The sequence below is a fragment of the Cryptomeria japonica genome, chromosome 4 (assembly GCF_030272615.1).
Source record: "Cryptomeria japonica chromosome 4, Sugi_1.0, whole genome shotgun sequence".
Taxonomy (NCBI): Eukaryota; Viridiplantae; Streptophyta; class Pinopsida; order Cupressales; family Cupressaceae; genus Cryptomeria; species Cryptomeria japonica.
In genome coordinates, this window is record NC_081408.1 from 453,905,642 (window position 1) to 453,925,256 (window position 19,615).

Below are 19,615 nucleotides of genomic sequence, written 5' to 3' on the forward strand. Positions count from 1 at the left end.
TTTAATAATGATGGAACTTAGTAGTACAAAAATATATTTTCTAATAGGGAAATGTTTATATTGGAGAGACTTTCCTTCTTATTTTCTTTAATTTATTGTTCCCTCAAGTAATAGAATACAGAAGCTTATAAACACACAGACCCAGGTACTATCACCAGATAGGAGGTCCATTGTAAGAGAACTGTAATACTGTGGTCATCCGAATCCAAGAAATTCTTATATCTTTAGAAGAGCTTGTAACAACAATTCAAGGCTATTTGATTTGAAGAATGACCATAGGACCCAGGTCAATACCTAGTGACATCAAGAGTCACAATTGTGTATCTTGTTAGATCCCCATCTTCATAAAACCAAACCCAGGCTACCATTTATATATACCAGAAAAAATTGCATTCTAATCCTTATGTATCCAAGATGTTTCCTTTCTTTGGTAAGTGTTTTGGATGTATTGTTATTTAAACATCCACATACATTTATGCTTATCTGTATGAAGTAACAGTATATTTAACTACCGTGATGTGTACAGTATGTTTCAAATACATTTTTCTATTGGAGCTATTTGTAATGCATTTATTGACAGTAAAATAAATTGAATGACATTATGCATGAAGTTTTTACATAACTTCCATATAAGTAGTGCAAGATAGAGTGAAATAGACAAAGCATGTGTATTTTGGCAATTGTATCTCGTCAAGCCCATTACTTACACTTGGTCTTTACAGTGTTATTTAATTACAAAATTATGGTACATATTTCCTAAAGCAGAACTTTTTGGATTTATTTGAAAAACTATAGGTATTTTCAAACGAAAAGCTTAAAAAGTGACGGCCATATTTAGAAGATTGATTTGGTGATTGAATTAGGGTGTAGAAATCCACATCAATCAATAGTATTTTTTGTCATGTGACATAAATCGTTCAAAGGTGAGTAGCGCTGTCACACAACACCACTTGAAGTCTAACAGTGTTATGTTCAGTCAATCTTTTATGTGGAAATGACAGTGTCTGTCAATACAACCCTGGTAGTGTCATCATCACCTTGGAATTTAGGATTCCAAAGGCAACCTTTGCTACCATAGTCTTGCTAATTTGTCTCAAGTAGTGCAAAAGGGATTTGGCCAAACCAGGTAGTTTCTGCTTCTTATCTTTCATTCTTAAGAAGGCAAGATCATTGCATCCGCCTAAATTGTTGCAGAAGTTTTTACAACAATACAAGTAGAGGGAGATTAGTTAGTGGCTTGAGTTTGAAGACATCTTCTCTACAAATTGAAGCAGTGAATAGATTTGATAGTTGATATCCCTTTGCCTGTTGGCACCATGTACAAATTGTTTCATTCTGAAGAACACTCAGTTAAAAATGCAGATCCAAGATACAATATAGATACTAACACCAGAGTAAGTGCTTACCTGTAAGGTGTCTAATTGTGCTAGCATAAAAGAAGGATGAGTTACAGGGTCTCTCTGTCGTCACCTTGGGAAATGGGATTCCAAAGGTAGCCCTTTCTACCTGTTGGTGTACGTTTTATCATCTACCAAACATTAGAATAAGATACCCAAAGGTATTCTATCTTCTCCTGAAAAATCACTGCCGATTCCAAGGTCTAATGTGCGAACAAGCGACTTTAGTGGGATAGCTACTTGGGTAGTGTATGCTGAAAATCTCAAGGGGGACTTACGTTTACAAATGTCTTTCAAGCTTCTGGACTTAGATAAATTTATCAATTTCAGGCTCTCTTTTTTTTTTTTTTGAGATTTTCTAGGATTTAGGCTTTCAAAAAGGGGAAAAGGGGATAGGGTTAAGAAAGCTGATCTAAACCTACGAATTTTGGATATGGTAATAATTGGGTGTTCTCGGGAAACCGCACTTTGCTTCGCCACACTAAGGACAACTACACAAAGCGGGTGCAATCTTCAATGGATTGTGCTTATGATCAAAGTTTTGGCATACACAGGGGATAGGCTCAGACTAACTTTGCACAATGAAATGGAAATCATCCATTCACCAAAAGTATGAGTGGAGATACACCGTTAATTAATACTTATCAAATCCTTCATTCAACTCTTAACAACTTTGAAAGCAAATCTAAATTAACTTCTAATTAATGTGTTGAGGAAATTGAAACCATGCTAGTCACTCAAATAACAGAGATTACAAAGCCTTAAGAGAAAGCGCACATGCAATGTATTATTTGAAAAATGATCTTCATGCAACAATATATCAAAAACCTCACACCTTCTCCAAATGAGAGGAGGTAGCCTTGTATAGTTTTCCAGAAAACAATGAACTACCGAGATCAAACAGTGATCAAGAGCCCAGATTGAAAGATAAAACCCTAATTAGGGTTTCCCAAAACTAACTATCCCTCGACCAATGAGAAAATTACACTTGGGGACACTTGTCCTTCTTGCTAAATATGAACCAACAATAAAAATAGAAGGTTATTGCATTGTAAAGTGTGCCCTTCTAGAAGCTTCTGGATAAGTCAGGTTCATTGAACCTAGACATGCTGACTTGGAACAATCTGATTGGTTGGAAGATGACGAGGCGCCACCTTAGCATGTTGGATGTCTTTTCTGAATTCTCTAATTTGTGTGAAGAAATTGTCTAAGCATGGAAATTTGTCTCTTCTTGTCACCATCTGATTCTGATTTGGAGCTTGTCTTTAATTTCTTCCGGAGATGAAATCCTTCAAGAAGTTGTCCTGATTGCTCCAATAGGTTTGGGATTATGGATGAAATTTCCCAAAAAGTCTGAAATTCTTTTCATCAAGTCTGAGGACTTTTCTTTCTTGATGCCTTGAGATTCTTTCAAGTGCCTTGAATTCGGACAAGAATTCCTCTAGGCCTTCGTCATAATAGCTCTTCCCATACTTAGTCAAATTTTGGCCATCTTTATGCTTGGACAAACCTTGCTCTTGGACTTGTCTTCAATTCTGAATTTGGCCTGAAACTCCATTTGTGCTTTCTACGATGATCCCGCCTTCAACTGCCAATTTATGTTGCGCGGGAGGAGGGTGAAAAGCTCTGGATAACTCCTCGCAAATATGAATTGATGTGATTTAAAGTTCAGCTTTTCAGACATTCATCGCGTTCAACTATCATCCAAAACCTGCAAAAACCAAAAGAAAATTAAGTTAAGGTTCTATATTTGAGTGTAAATTTTGAAGGTTTGATGGCAGAGTGCTCTGATTTTCCACTTCCTTGACACTTTTAGCTTTCAACAAGCTGCGAACACTTAGAAATTTTAGAAACCCTTAAAAACTCATTCTGATTTGAAGGTTTGGGAGTGAAATTTGTCTTTGATTGCTCTGAAAATGAACAACTCAGTCCCAAAATTCGTGAAATAATGTCAAAATCAGATTTGGATATAGGGAAATGTCTGAAAAATAAACTAAGTTGTGAAAACCAACTCCATTTTCCATGAAAACTCCATCAAAATTTGAAAATTAGATTGAAAAACTTAACCAATCTGCCTCGAATACCCGTCACCTTCAGAATTTAGGCAAGAAATGAATAGAAAGGACGTTTGGTGTGAAAATCTTCACTTCTACCTCTTGTAAATGCCTTAGAAAAATCCCTGATCTGTTCTTGAAGCTCTGAAATAATCTTCTCTTCAAGTATCTTGCTCTCCAAACTTGAACTGTTGAAATGAAAGAGATGAATGAAATATTTGTATAGAGTTTGAATTCTTCATTTAGAAACAAAGAAGATCCTCTTGAATTTTGTTTCTACTTCAGTCTTTAGTCCTTCAAAGTGCAAGAGAAAGTTTCTAAATTAAATCTCAGTTGAACTGAATTATAAATCTCAGTCTGAATGGAAGTTTCTATTTTGGTTTTCGGTCTGCAAATTGACTTTGATCTTCCATATTATTCTTTCAAAACTTTCCAAATCTGCACTTAGTTCGAACTTGATCAAGAGATTGTGCTGATATCACATAGGAATATTCCTTCTCTCTAAATTTAGCATGTTTCTCATGAGGGCACACTTGACTGACTTTGTTTCCCTTTGCAAAATGTTGCTGGGCGGACTTTACTTGAAGTGTTTCTTTTTGCTCTTGAGGTAGGGCAGACTTGGAGGGATGTGTGTACCATTCTTTATGAGTTGGGCAGACTTTATCTATTTCATGCACCATATGTTTTACTTCTTGAGCAGACTTGATCTGATTCTTAGCACCACTTCATACACTTAGCCATATTTCCTCATGCTCAAGGTAAACTTCACTTGATTCTTTTCTCAACACCTCCTAGGCGGACTTTACTAATTGCATGCACCTTACTCATGGCGGACTTTATTGATCTTGAGCTCCATGAAGGCGGACTTTATGATGTTTAGGAACTTTATGCGGGTTAGGTGGACTTTCTTAGCTCCAAGAACCAAGGAGGGCGGACTTTGTAATGTTTCAAGAACCAAGGTGAGGGCAGGCTTCATTGATCTTATGCACCTCACATTCAACCAAGGGCGGACTTTGTCCATCTTAGGCACCTTGGAGGGCAGACTTTGTTCATCTCTTCATGACCCATTGCCATCACCTTCAAGGCGAACTTTATTCCTCTTTGACCAAGGGCAGACTTGAATGGTTTCTCTCCTCCTTGCACATGGCAGACTTTGTGAATCTTGTTCTCCATCATGGGGCGGATTTTACCAAACTTGGGAACCATGGAGGGCGGACTTGCTTACTCCCTTGCACCTTCTTCATCATCCATATGGCGGACTTTCCTTGCCTTATGCACTTGGTCTTTGTAGGAGGGCGAACTTTTTCATGTACACACACCACTTACCATCTCCTTAGGTAGACTTTGTGAGACTTATACACTTTTTAAGTGCTTCTTATCTCTCCTTATGGCGGACTTTGGAGGGGTTGATGACACTTTACCTCAAGGCGGACTTCAAGAGGAACATGATTATGCTTTTGCTTTGGACTCACCCCTAGGGCGGACTTTGAGAAACTTGAGAAACCTTAATTTTTCATTGCAATGCGGACCTTATTTGATCCATGATCTTAGGAGGGCGGACTTTTTGCTTCCTTGCACCATGGCCATGACCTCCAAACACTTAGAAACTTCCTTCAACTTTGACAAGGTGAACTTTTTGGAGTTAGGCACCCTCACTCATCACCTTGGGTGGACTTTCTTGCCTCATCGGACCTTCATGGGCGGAGTTGCTTGGGCGGACTTTGAGAAGGTTTTGGAAACCTTGGAGGGTGGACTTCATCAGCTTCATGCCACATTGCTTGGGCGGACTTTCTGGAGTTCATGACCTTCTCCATCATCCATAGGGCGGACTTTGTAGATGTATGATCCTTTGGAGGGCGGACTTGCTTACTTCCAATGCAAACCCTAGCCTCCTATCTAAGGTGGACTTTCTAATATTTGAGAACCTTTCATTTGCAGCAAGGTGGACTTTTCGAAGGTAATAACCACGCTTCCCTTCCATGAGGGCGGACTTTGTGAAGCTCCTGACATAACATTCACCACCACACATGATTAGCCAGACTTAGAGAAATACTTGAAAAAATTCAAAATTTGATAACTTCTTCAATTCTAGCCAGATTAACATGATATTTGAAACCCATACTCAGGTAACCCATTCGAAGCACCATGACCCCTAAAATGTAGGAACTTAGCTTTTTGGGTCAAAACTTGAAAATTTTCGATTGCAATCGATGCAAGCCAGTGGTACTAGTGCAAACCCTATGTCCCTACTCCGAAAAAGAAAATGCAGACATCCCTTCAAAATAGGGAAAACTTTCTAAAAATAGCCATCCTAGGGATCGAGCTAAAAATTCCTAAAACAAAACTTCCTAAAAAATAGGAAAAAGCAAAAAAGCAAACTTTCCAAAAATAGAAAGTTGTCCGAATTCGCTCAAATCAGTTGCGTTCTTCGTCCTTTGGCGTTTTCTGGTCACTTTGACGACATCTAGACTCTGTTATCACTTGGTTTGCAAAAAATGACTTTCAATCTTTAAGACAAACCGTTCAAAGTTGACACACTTGGCAAAATTGAAGCGGAAGGCCATGCGACACTAACAAAAACCCTAGAAAGCAGGAAAAAGGGAGGGTCCCTATTTACAATGGGGTGATGTGTGAAAAAGGTCACAACAGTACCATAGTCTTGCTTATTTGTGTCAAGTAGTGCAAGAAGGGGACTGGCCAAACCAGGAAGTTTGTACTTATTATATTTTGTCCTTAAGGAGACAAGATCATTGCAACTGCCTAAATTGTTGCAAAGGTTTTACTAATGATACAAGTGCAGATAGATTAGTTGGAGACTGCGTATGAAGATTTCTTCACTTCACCTATGAGAGTGCCTCTACATTATCAAGTGAGCCAATGGATTTGGCAGTTGATACCCTTTAGCCCAATGGCATCATGTACAAATGATTCATTGTGGAGAACCAGTGTTACAAGACTTAGACTTGCCTCAGACCTGGCAAACTGATTTTTGACTTGGACTTGGCATCCAGACTCCGCAGATTGAAGAAACTGTGAAATAGAGTTTTTTAAGGGTTCAAGGCTTGTTTCATGCACCTTTTAATAAATAAACTTTAGAGAGACAATAAACTAGTCAAATAGAAGATGCTTTGACCATGTACACAAGTATGCATTGATGACGAGTATAAAAATGAGTTTTAATTTGTAGCTGAAGGAAATAACATTGGTAGGTATATAAATTTAAAATTATAAATATGTTCAAATAATGGATATTAAATCCATGGCATCAAAACAAATATCAAAACTTAAAATGTAAGTCTATTGCTCAGAGAAGCCTGCTTTATTCATCCCAACATCACGACAAGTTGTGTGGTAGCGTCTAAGATATATCCCGAATGATGATGTAGCCATGGTATTTGCTTCTGTCTCAGTGACTGGTGTGTATATTCAAATGAGGGATTTATTAATAAATTTTTCTTTCGAGACTGCATGTTTTCTTGTCAAGCTCATTAACAAAGAGGAACGATTAAGTAAAAAGGTAAATGGTTATGTTCTAGTTTGACACTAGCTAGGATAGTAATAGATGGGATTGTTCTACGAGTTGTTTCTGTAGGGCATGATTGATATTTTTTTGCACTATGAAAATGGCATTTCTCGCCAAATATCACTTAACTTGTATTCAGCAGTACAATGATTGTAGCATGCCAACTTTGCCTATTGCAGTCCTTTTATACTAAACAAGTTGTCCAATGTATGAAACAAGATAGTCCTTGATTGTGGCTTTGATTGTGAAGATGCAGAGATTTGCAACAAAGGATATGTATTTTGTAGATTTTATGATCATGATTCATTATTGGCTTATTATTTGGCTAGACTTATAGTTTGACGGGGTTTTGGGGGCAACACTCCAATGGGGTCGAGTGGCAGTGCTCCTCATGGGGGTTTGGGGACAAGGGACAGTACGCCCAGTGGGTTCGAGGGGCAACACACCTCGGGGGTTTGAGGACAGCAACTCTGGCACATTCCTTGTCACAATATAGGGTAGGGTCGAGCGGTAGAGCCTCCTCCCACCAAGTCCAAATGAAGACCTTCAAAACCACATGGACCTTCATGGTGCACACCGTTTTCATATTATTTTTGTAAATACTAGATGGGCATGTTATAAACAAAACAAGCATTGAAAGGTTGTGAGTTTTTTTTTTAACAGTAACTAAAATGAAAAAGTCTACTGTGTGGGACTTGTCAGGTTTTGGCGAGTTTGGTGAGACTTGGAGACTTGATGAGTCTGGTGAGTGCCTAGTTGCCAAGTCTCCTAGACTTGTCTAAGGTCACTTGCCTCGGGACTCGCCAAGTCCAGACAATTCTTGGAACTATGTGAAGAACACTAAAATTGAGATATAGATCCAGAACTAATATAGATGGTCACATCAGACTAAGTTCTTACCTCGATTGTGCTAGCATGAAAGTAGGATGAGTCAAGGCAACTCTCTATCAACTACAATTTTGGACAAGATGGCTCAAAAAGATAGGTACCTCATTCCTCAAATTGAGGATGTGCTTGATCAACTCAGATGTGCAAGTTATTTTATAAGATTGGACTCAAGGTGTGGCATAGTGTGTCAATTGAGCTAGTTGGTGTTATTTTTCAGACCATGGTAAGCAGATTCTGCATTCAGAAAATTTAAATCCTAAAACTAGGTAGCTCTAAACACAAAAAATTCTATCAAAATAATGATTTGTGAATATGCTTATCGACAAACACACAGTGCTGAAAATATGAACAGCCAATACATAGTATTGAACTTTTAAATCTGCAACTGTCTTCTCATTAAATCTGAAAAGAAATACGCTCCACTAACTCCAAACTAAAAAATTAGAGAATTGCAGAATATGTGCATTTCAAATAGACAAGTGCTTAGCTTTACTGTTGGCAATTAGTAAGTGACACATTGTTGTTAAATATGCTTTAGCTTTACTGTTGGCAATTAATATGTAACACATTTTCACACTGCAGCATTTTCAGTGTTGCCATTTATAGGTGCAGGAAGGAAACTTAGATCCGTCTATCTGGTTATGCAATAATATTGTTATTTAAGAGGTTTGGTATCTATAAATAAATAACATAAAATTAAAAAAATATCAGAAACATTGATGTTGTAAAAGTGGCATATTATTGATTTCAAAGCATTGGGTTCTTTCATTAGTTTTATTATTTTTGTTTTGAGTGATAAGTTGTTCAAACTTAAACTAGATAATTGAGACAGGCCTGCATTGAGACTTACAAATTTATGATCTTATTTAGTTTCAGTTCTTTGCTTTCTTTGTAACAGTTTCTTGATTCTAGTTTTATAGCCTCATTTTCTATATGGAGAAAAGTTTATTTAGTTCAGATTCCTTTTGTGCATCATAGCTTCTTTTGAAAATTGTCTTTGGATACATCTTTGAAAATTTCAGTATGTATGAAACTTTTAACATTATGTTGTCTGAGCTATATTTTAACATATCATTGCCATTGTTTAAAAATTGTAGTAATTCAATTTTTGTGTATAGTTTCGAGCACTTTCAGATCAGTTTTATCGGACTCCTGAACATCACAAGTTTATAAGGCAACAGGTTGTTAATCAGGTGAATTGTTTTTCTTTTGAGGAGTTTTTGAGGACAGATATATATTCTTTTAATTGCTCAAAGCCTCAAAATGTCTTAATTAGATAAGTTCTGGTTTTAAATGTGATCCCATGGAAAAGTGAAATCAATGGCAGCATCAACTATTCTTAGAAGTCTTTCCATAATATTTTCCGTTGAAATGTTTAAAATGCTGTTTTATCTTTAAGTGAAATTTTTTTAGGGGTTTGCCTATCATATTATATTGACAGTTAGCATGTAAATTGTGCTTTCTCTTTTATGAATGTGCCTGACAAATTGCTTTCATATGTTTTCAGTTGAACTCTAATAGAGAGATGTATGAAGGATATGTGCCTATGCCTTACGATGAGTACTTGAAGAAAATTGCTAAGTAGTTTCTTGCTCTGTTTTATTTTACTAAATATTTGAGTAATCTATAGATTGAGTTTCAAATTGTAATAAACGGTTTCTTTTTTATTCTTTTTATTTCTTATAACTTGTTTGTAATTTTTTGCTGGTAATTGGATAGGAGTGGTGAGTGGGGTGATCATGTCACTTTGCAGGCTGCTGCAGATTGTGTATGTTTTTCACCCTTATAAAAACTTATTTGTTCATAAAAGAAATGCTGATTGTTTGTATAAGATTTAACTTATGATAAAAATCCCTCGTGACAATTTTGTAGTGTTTTGGGTTTTAACTCTCATGATTATTCAATAGATGTACACTTTTTTTTAATTTATGCCCCATTTCTAATTCTTGCTGATTTATTACTTGAATGGAGAGATTGCATCAAATGAAGATAGATTGAGTGTATGGATCATCCTTGGTTAAGATATGTGTTTAATTGCATGCTTAAATGTTTGACAGCCTAGGTAACAAGGACGCTTATGGTTGATTTTGTGCTTATAGTTCTATCTTCCTTGGGACATTATATGAGTTTGCTGAAGCTTTTCCACCAAGAAGTCATTTCATTCAAAGGTTACATGATGGGTGCATTGTTTATGAGTATAACTGTATACATGGTTGACCATGAAGCATTAGATAAATGAGGAAATCTTTAGACCAGCTAACAAAATTTTGATTATAATTTCATGTCTTGAAATATCTAATCGTCCAATTTTTAGGTTTCATTGCATGTTTCTTAGTAACTTGAGATGTTCTCATGTGCTAATAATTCTATACTATAGCTTAACATTGCCATGGATGCTTAATTGATCTCTATACTTATTTATTGAGAATTGGGATAAACTTGTTAATTTTTCATGGATACTGATTCACAGAATGTTGCAGTATGTTACAAGATAATCTGGTTTTTTTGTCCACTTTTAACCAGCTGACCAGCATATTTAAATAGGGATTTTTTTATGAATTGATTTCGTCATTCTTTTCTGACAAATAGGATTTCATTTATATTCTGTTTTTTTAAATTTTTCTTTCAAGGTTTTATAATTTGGTTTAATTGCTTCTCTTCATTCTATAAAGTTAGGCCTATCCCTGTTTTCCAACTTGATTATAGCTTTGATTCATTTTTTGAATGTTCCCTTTGGCACCTTGAAGAGGGAGGGTGTGTTGGTTATAGCTGATATCATGGCTGCTGTTATTATTCTGTGTAAGTGTGACTATCATCATTGTCGGTCATTCTTAACATTTTTTATCGTTGTGTTCTTGCTTTTGTAATTATTTCTTTGAATAATCAAGTCGCAATCCAGTGTACATTGTTTTTCCTTTCCAGATTCTTTACCCTTTGTCCAGCATTTCAAATGTTATTTCTACAGAATGTTTCAAAATGTTGTTTCAGCCTTTAAACATAAAATTGGCAACACCACATATGTGCAATTTATGTGGAAAGATTGATTAATTTTCCCAACTTATTTCCAGTTAAGTTCTATTTGGTTCAAGTGGCATTCACACCTCCTAGGATGGGTCTGTAACTTATGCAATTGGCAATAAAAAGGAACCCTAATTTTTTGCAATTGCAATTATTGTCGGGCAAGAGGGAAAATTCTAAAGCAAAGAAGAACAAATATGTACCAAAAGTGAGAATATTAGGGTCTATCATAGAGGGCCAAGCTACTTTTAAAGTATTGAGCACTGCTGTGTTAACATTCAAAGCCAGCATGAACAAAATGCCTTGGGTGGCCATCAAGATTGATGATGATGATTCTGCTATGGTTCAACTGGTCAAGATTGCACCACCTCAGTTGTGGGTATTTGCAATCCTGAAGTAAGATTGTCTGATTAACATGCCTAGTTTGCATTTTACCCCTCAAGTGATTCTTCTTTGTACTTGTTCAGCCGATTCTCCCTAAAGGCCCCTCATGCATTGGTCAATGGTTGTGCCAAGGCCTTAGAATCCTAGTGCTCACCCAAACCCCACTCATAGGCATGGTTGACCATGATTTATGCATAGCCTAGGATATGCATGAAAGACAATCCAAAAACTATGAGACAAATCTACTCAAGTACTAGGTGAATCATGTTGAACATGCAATGGAAATAAAATAGTCATAGGCAGGAATGATTTTTGACACGCATTGGAGATAAAGGATAGCAAACAAAGCTCCTTGATTCATCATATGCTATGCCCCTAACCCTAGTGTGTGTATTGTGTTATGAGTAGTCGGCTTGTGGCTACCTTAACTTTTAAATAAGCTACATTTTCATTATTATAATCATATATATGTATTTAGGTCATCCTAAGAGTTATAATGAAGTATCTAAGTTGGCCTAGGTGGTATATGAGGCATAAGTATGCTATATATAGGAGGTATAGGCTAGTTATTATGAGCATGTTGAGTATTGAGTTATTACTGAAGACTATTGGAGGCATCCCCCTCGAAGTGGATTAGGAGGTTGCCCCCTTAAAGTGGTATATTATTATCAAGTATTTGCAGCATACCTATTGTGCAAGTTATTTTATATCAAGTGAAATCAGAGTATGATCTTGGCACTATGAAGGGTATTTGAGGAGGTTATTAAAGAGTCTACAGACAGAATTTAAGAAGAATTGGAGTAGAATTGAGTGAGTTATTGTAGAATTAGTGTTTATGCCCTAATTTTTTGTGAAGCATATATCTCCTTGATTGAGTGAATCTCTTCCTAATTTTAAAAGGGTTTTTTAATAGTTCAATGAAGAGCCTACAGTCAAAATTTCAGAGAAAGTTGAGCAGAAATAAATAAGTGAATGATTGCAAAATTATTTTTATGGAACTTTTTCACAACAAGAAGTAGCAAGAGAAGAATAAAAAGTGTAAAGAACGAGTAAAACGAGTAGAAGAACAAGAAAATAAAAAGAAGAAGAAGAACAAGAGCAAGAGTAGGAGCAGAAGTAGAAGGAAGAGACAGAGCAAGCACAAGAGAAAGAGAAAGAGCAAGAGCAAGAACAAGAGAAAGAGCAAGAGCAAGAGCAAGAACAAGAAACAAAAAGAAGAAGAAGAAGCAGAAGCAAAAAAAGAAGATGAAGAAAAAGAAAAAGTTAGCATTGAGGACAATGCTTTTGTAAAGAGGGGGCAATGCTATTCCCCTAACCCTTTTGTATGTATTGTGTTATGAGTAGTCGGCTTGTGGCTACCTTAACTCTTAAATAAGCTACATAACCATTATTTCATTACATATATTTATGTATTTAGGTCATCTATGAGTTATATTTAAGTATCTAAGTTGGCCTAGGTGGTATACAAGGCATAAGTATGGTATATATAGGAGTTATAGGTTAGTTATTATGAGCATGTTGAATATTGAGTTCTTTCTGAAATATATTGGAGGTATCCCCCTCAAAGTGGATTAGCAAGTTGCCTTCTCGAAGTGGCATATTATTATCAATTATTTGTAGCATAATTTCTATTATATTCATCTGGTTAGAAATCCAGTGGCATGTTATTCTTGTGGGTTGAATACTCAGATTGATTGTATGGCTTTGAGAATGCCTTTGCAGGAAAGATTTTTGGGTGTAATCTGATCTCATTTTTCTATATGGAACTGAGAAGATGGAAATTAGCTAAATTGCAAATGGTTGTAAGAGGTGAACAATTGTAAGAACTTGTTCATGTGCCAACCACTTCAGCTTCCTCAACCATTGCTTGACCTAGAAGGTGACATTTGTTTGGTTGTGTTGAAGTGTACTCTAGTGTCACCAAGGGCTTGTCTTGTATTACATGTGGAGCTCAATCTACCAGTGTGTAATATCAATATGCAATGTTAGGTGTGGATATGTGTAGGTCATGCTCTCCAGTCCCTGTCTGTGATGCTATCATCAGTGATGCCTTGATTATTAACTCCAAGCAGGCCCTTTAGAGGGCCATAGAAGGCCTCACTAAAAATATTGTGGAGAAGGGATTCACTAATAACCAAAACAAGCATCTGCACTGGATGCAATCACTAAGAGAAGCACATGCATGCAATCACTAAGATTCTTGTTCCTAAGGTGATGTGGGATAGGGGGATCATATACCAGTGGGCTAAGCTAATGATTTTGGGAGGGGCCTTAGGATTACCATGGTTGGGCCTCATCCCTGTTAATATGGACACAATTGGGCCCGTGAGACCATGGGAAATATTGCTGGGAGTATTGAGGCCTTTTGGGGTGCATTGCCACAAAATTTGAGTATTTTGGGACCTATTTATACCTGTTTGTAATTTTTTTACACTTCAAGCTGCTGATATGGAATGATGTATTTTATTTTACCATTTTAAGTAAGGGCGACTGATTAAAAACATACTGCAGTGAGTAGCCTTAGAATTAAGTATAGATTTCCTTTTAGAGTTTTTTCTTCAAAATTTATTTTGGGTGCTTTTTCTTGTAGTGGAATTTTTTTAGTGCGAACTTCACCACACAAATATACCTTTGGCTCATGGTTTTCTGCTTCATGTTTCTGGACATGCAGACACACTTGTGACATTCCATTAATTCTAGGGCCTGATTCCCTGAAGCTGTAGTAGATTGTTACTCTTTGTTGAACACAGCTGTGAGCTTGTCTTGAGCTTACTGCTTGTTTTGAATGCAATTACCACATTGAATGTAAATTTTGGACTAATGAGAATATGGACCTAATTAGTAAATTGGTTTGGAATCTTTCAGTGTATCCTCCACTCGATAGCAACACATGGGAGCAAAAACTGGTCAAAAGGGATGTGATATTAAACTGGCCATGATATCTATAGTTTAGCTGGTTTACCCTTGGCTTTACATCTACCACAGTCCAAACTCTTTATGACGTGTGTGCATGAAGGATGAGATTTTTTATACAATTTAGGATGACATTTCAATCTGGCTAAAGTTAATTCATAAAAAGCGATTTGTCTCACCATAGGCACTTTAACTGAATCTTAGACCATTTATTGTTAGCATATGAAAAAACTTTAAAGTAGATTCCTTGAACTGAATCCTTGACGTCCTGCTATTGTTTATAAACTTCATACAAAGACAGCATTGCATTCTACATGTTCTTAAGTGTTCATAGATCATTTACATTTTTAATTAAATTGATATTGACTGACAAGTTTAATATTTTATGTGATATCTGGCTTTTGCCACCATATCCATTTTGTGTTGTGATGTATTCTGAATGTTTAGTGAAGGAGCCATCCACGTATCGCAAGGAATCATTCATCTCTAAATATTTAATTCAATGCTTGTATGTGCCATAGTCTGTGGCACACAACAGTTATTTAGAGTCTAGACAAGACACTAACAAATTCCTGTTATTGCTATCATCACAAGAAAACTAAAAATATGTTTTATCAGAAAGTCATGAAGCATTAAATTAGCCTAAAAGGCTTAGGAATTTAATTTCTTATTAATTTCAGTGTACAGTCAGGCTCAAAATGATTCTGAACTTACACTCTGTTACAGAACTGAGAAAAGAGGACAGAAAATCACAATTATATCATGAGATTTAGTACAACTGCAATTTTAAGCAGACAGAATAGACCACTTTTCTGCTGGAAACTTTAACTTTATGCTTGATTTTTGGCTTTTAGAAAAAGCTAAATACTCTTAGTCTCTTAGATGCCATATGAAATCAGTGGAAACTGTAGACATGCCCTGACTTGTCAGAGCTGAGAACTTTGTTTTGCACATTTTTTCAGCATTAAGAGAATAGCTTCTAAGAATGCTTTAGTATCAGCTCTGTAATTATCAATCTCTAGGGCAAAAGAGTCACACAAGAAAGATAACAAATATTGTAATAGGTTTGAAGCTAAGTACATAGAATCAATCACATAAGAATGGGGGATTGTTATGGAATTGTTCTTTCCTTTATCATTGTCCCTCAGATGCTGTATGTGTACAATCAGCTGCTCAATTGTCACTTGTCACTTGCCTAATAGAGGGATTCTAAACAAAGTCACTTTAGTTGTGACTAAGTTTCATGGGTTTCATAGCATTAAGTTGTCACAGGATTAACCTCATGTACAGAAGAGACACATAAATCTTTCAACTTGTTACAAGGTTTGTAATGTCCCCTTTTGGGAATTATCCTAGATTTTGCCCTACAATAAAAAATTCAATAAAAACAAGGAACATAATATAGTTAGAGATATAACCTTTACCCAAAGAATATAAAGCAAGATAGATCCTGGTTGAAACCCTGCAATCATGTTAGACGATTGTCGAAAGTATAATACATAATATTAATTATTACTACTAGGGTTAGAGAACATATATTCACAACCATCTTAGTGATATAATATCTACAATTTATTATTTGGGTTCAACCATAATTGCCTGGATTATGGAACATGGTAGGGTGCCCAAAGTGATCCTCATGCTAGGCCCAAGAGCGAATATACCGTCCCTCTTGGCCTCGTGTGGCCTTCCGTCATTCATCCTTCATGAGGTGGTGTACCTAGTGAGGAAGCTTGTACCTGCTCTCCCTATTTATGCCACCATATTCGTCCACTTATGATTGAGATCCCTTTGAATCAATTCCAACAATCAATCATTGTTGGTTGGAGGGAAACTACAACAGGGTGCCCAGAGCACCATTCTCATCTAAGCCCAAGGGCAGGGTACACCTTGCCCCCCTTGGCTTCATGTGGCAGTTCGCTATCCATACACCATGAGGTGGTGTACATACAAGAATCATCTCATATCAGTTCTCCCTCCTTGTATTCCCTCACTAGCCTCATCGTGATTGATTGCAGCAAATAGACACATTATTGCTTATATCCAATATGAGATGTTGTGTATTAACTATATTATTTACTACATACATGTTATAACCTATTTTGTTATGTGAGATATTATGCATTAAAGCCATCATCATGCTGCATACATCAATTATACTATTAAAATACCCATGCATACCACAATTAAACAATAAGGCTGCAGCCTGCAATAAATAATGATTTCTGGTCTGATCTATATGTCTGAACGCTAGTGTATTAAGAGTTGATCTGCTACTTTGAATTCAGATGCTTGCTTAATTGTTTTCCCTTGATGCCTTGTTAACATTGTGGTCCTCCCCATTGAATATCTTAATGTCCTTATGAGGGGAGGCGTCTCTTGGGATGTGCTGTTCTTTAGGCAATAGACATGCCCTTTCAGAAACCAACCTCTGCCCTTTCACTTAACTGCATCCTTAAGTGATGCTTAATCGCTGGGGTAAGACTAGTTATCACTGCTGTGAGTTGTTTGCCTCCTGAATTAATCAGATTGCTGCTCCTTATCCTTAATTATTGTTGTTGGCATATTAAGAATAGTCACTCTTCCTTGGAGAACCATTAGCCTAGCCAATCGATGCATCCTTCTTTCTTACCACGTCCTTGATTGCCTGAGTTCAATTTAAGAGGGCTGAAAATTGTGAAGTCTTTGAAAAGACAATTTTCCTTAATTAGAGTTTATATTTTATCGTCAAGGCGGGGGCATGACTAGGCTTTACAACATTAGGTCGTGACCTTATTAACTACACGTATATGAAGTGCAACTAGGTCATTAAGACCCTACATTAAATTTTAAATGTATAAAAAGACTTCACATTCATCCTCTGTACAATTTGAGTTTCTCTCAACGTAGGCAATTCATGCTATTCTTGAATGTCAGGCCAACTTTCTCTTTGTCCTATTTCTTGACAGATCGCTCATGCTCATGGAATGTACAAAAATGGTTGCCCAGGGACTCAACTTTAATTTCTGAATCATTTTTCTTAATTTGGTCCTCTTGTCTTCATAATTGCTGGATCTTCAGTTGCATCAACTTCCTCAATTTTATCTTCTCTTTTGCCCCATTTTTACCAACAGAAATAGAATTCCATCACTATGTTGGAATTTACTTCTCTACAAAAGTCATGTAGAGTAGGGAAATTGACATCATACACATAAAGTTGCATTTATATGAATACTGAGCAGAACATTGAAAAATTGTAAACAGTCAGTAACATTTCAATTGAGGATTTCTCAAAATTTGAAATCTACAGAAACATTTTGACATGTGAACAATCCCAGTTCTTTGATATGGTACTGATAACTTATTACATAGTATGAAGCAACTTCAAAGTTTTTAACAGATAACTATCAAAAACATGAGAATGCAATCGATAAATTAACCATATAAAAAATGGAAATTTGAACCTACAATGCTAATCATAATGAAAGTCCAGTGTGATGACAGGTAATTTAGCTAGTGTACAAAAATTATATGCACAATATATTAATGCCACACTAACACTATTACATGTATATGGTTCCAATCTACTTTATGTTATTCAAAGAATTATTTTTATACAAATAGGCATTTCCAGAATAAGACATCCATACATAGTCAGCCATATCGTAGTAGATCCATTTATGTATTAGTCTCCTTACACTAGAGTGTTTGTAATGCTGGTTCAGTAATGTATATTTTACATGACTAATATTGCAGTATTATAGTGAGAAGTCTAGAGTGGACAAACTTAAAGCCAATTATGCCCTGGCTCATTGATGCAGCAGTATCCATTCTTTTAGATCTATTTGTATACTTCGACAAAGATAATTTTAAACAAACATTTTTTTTTTAACACACACACACACACACAGATGCACACTTTTTTTTTTTACACACAGACAGACACACACACAGATACACACATTTGTTTTTTACACAAGACAGACACACACAGACACACACGCGCACACATACACACGCACACACACACACACACACACACACACACGCATGCACACACACACACGTAAACCCACACAAACACACACACACACATCTACTACAATATTAGATGATGTGATGACCATGGCGATGACAATGATGAAGAAGTTTATAGAATTTCAAATGCGTCATCTAAATTGCTAGGCATGCCCAGGATGCTTAGAGGCATTCCTAGAAAAGATTTGAAAGACTAATGAAAAACAAGGGAAATTTTAGTCGACTAAAAGAACACCCTGGATAAAATCATGCATTTCAAAATGATGAAATGGCATTCAAAGTCAGGCCTACCTCTGTTCGCTTCTTGGAATCCCAACTCCTTGCTGAATCATGTTAATCTGACCTTTTATCAGGTACCAGCAGCACTCAAATTTGTAGTCATGGTTGAAATAGTTTGTGCGATAGCAATATATAAAGATTTGGTACGTTTTTAGGGTTTTCTGTTGACGGGCACATTTTTAGGGTTAATGTTATTTTCACTTGATTTAAACACAATAAAATCATTGAAAATTGCTTTTTTTCTTTGTCAATGTGTTTTTAAAACTCCCAATTGTTCCAGGGAATAAATCATCCCATGCACCAAGTTAATATTAATCGTGATTAATCATGTTCTTTTGCAGATGTTTGCTTCTATGGAACTTAATCTCAAGCTTTTAATATCCCGTAGTTCGTTTTTCGAGTCCTATAGAATTAAATTACTTGGATCTTAGTCTTCCCTTCTCCCAACATTTCTTTTATTTCCCCGCAGGCTTCATTATGGCTATGCATTATATATTCCCATCTGCATTCTTTTTTATGCAGCTGCATATTCATTCAGCACCCCTTGTTTTCATCTATCCCACTTACCACGTTTTCATTTCTTTTGTGCACTATACTGTTATGTTGTTGGTTCTCCCAGGAATGGCCACAACATGGCCTTGTCATCCTGGAAACTCTGGGGTATCCAGGATCGCAGGGATGTGCGCTGGTCTTCCCAAATCTGCTCTGTCTTCTGCTCAGTACAGTGATGAGGCTGATTCTGCAAGGACTTGGTAACTTAGATCGCAAGGATGATTATTTACTGTAACACTTATATATTAAAGTAACACATATTTTTTTTCAAATTTCTTTTTCTGCTAGTTATCATTATATAAATGAAATTACATAATGTGACATACGATATTATATATGTGTGTGTCAGTACACACATTCACATATATACCTATACATGCATATTATAAATATCATATACCTATACATACACATGTATGGATATGTATGTATATCTAAACACACTTACACGGAAAAAGGAATGTATATATGCATGTATGGATATGCATATATACACACATGTTTGCATGTATGTATATTTATAGTATACATATACATGTACATATATGTGTGTATGTGTACACACTACACACACACACATATAATATCAC

General features: G+C 36.2%; 1 protein-coding gene across 1 annotated transcript in view; it reads left to right on the forward strand.

Moving 5' to 3' along the window:
- The window catches only part of LOC131077385 (OVARIAN TUMOR DOMAIN-containing deubiquitinating enzyme 12), an 88,318-nt gene that overhangs the window by 42,999 nt on the left and 25,704 nt on the right, over positions 1-19,615 (forward strand). The window contains exons 6-8 of the mRNA XM_058014876.2: positions 8,981-9,055; positions 9,370-9,443; positions 9,582-9,630. Coding sequence (XP_057870859.1) covers positions 8,981-9,055; positions 9,370-9,443; positions 9,582-9,630 — 198 coding nt within the window. The remainder of the gene's footprint in view (positions 1-8,980; positions 9,056-9,369; positions 9,444-9,581; positions 9,631-19,615) is intronic.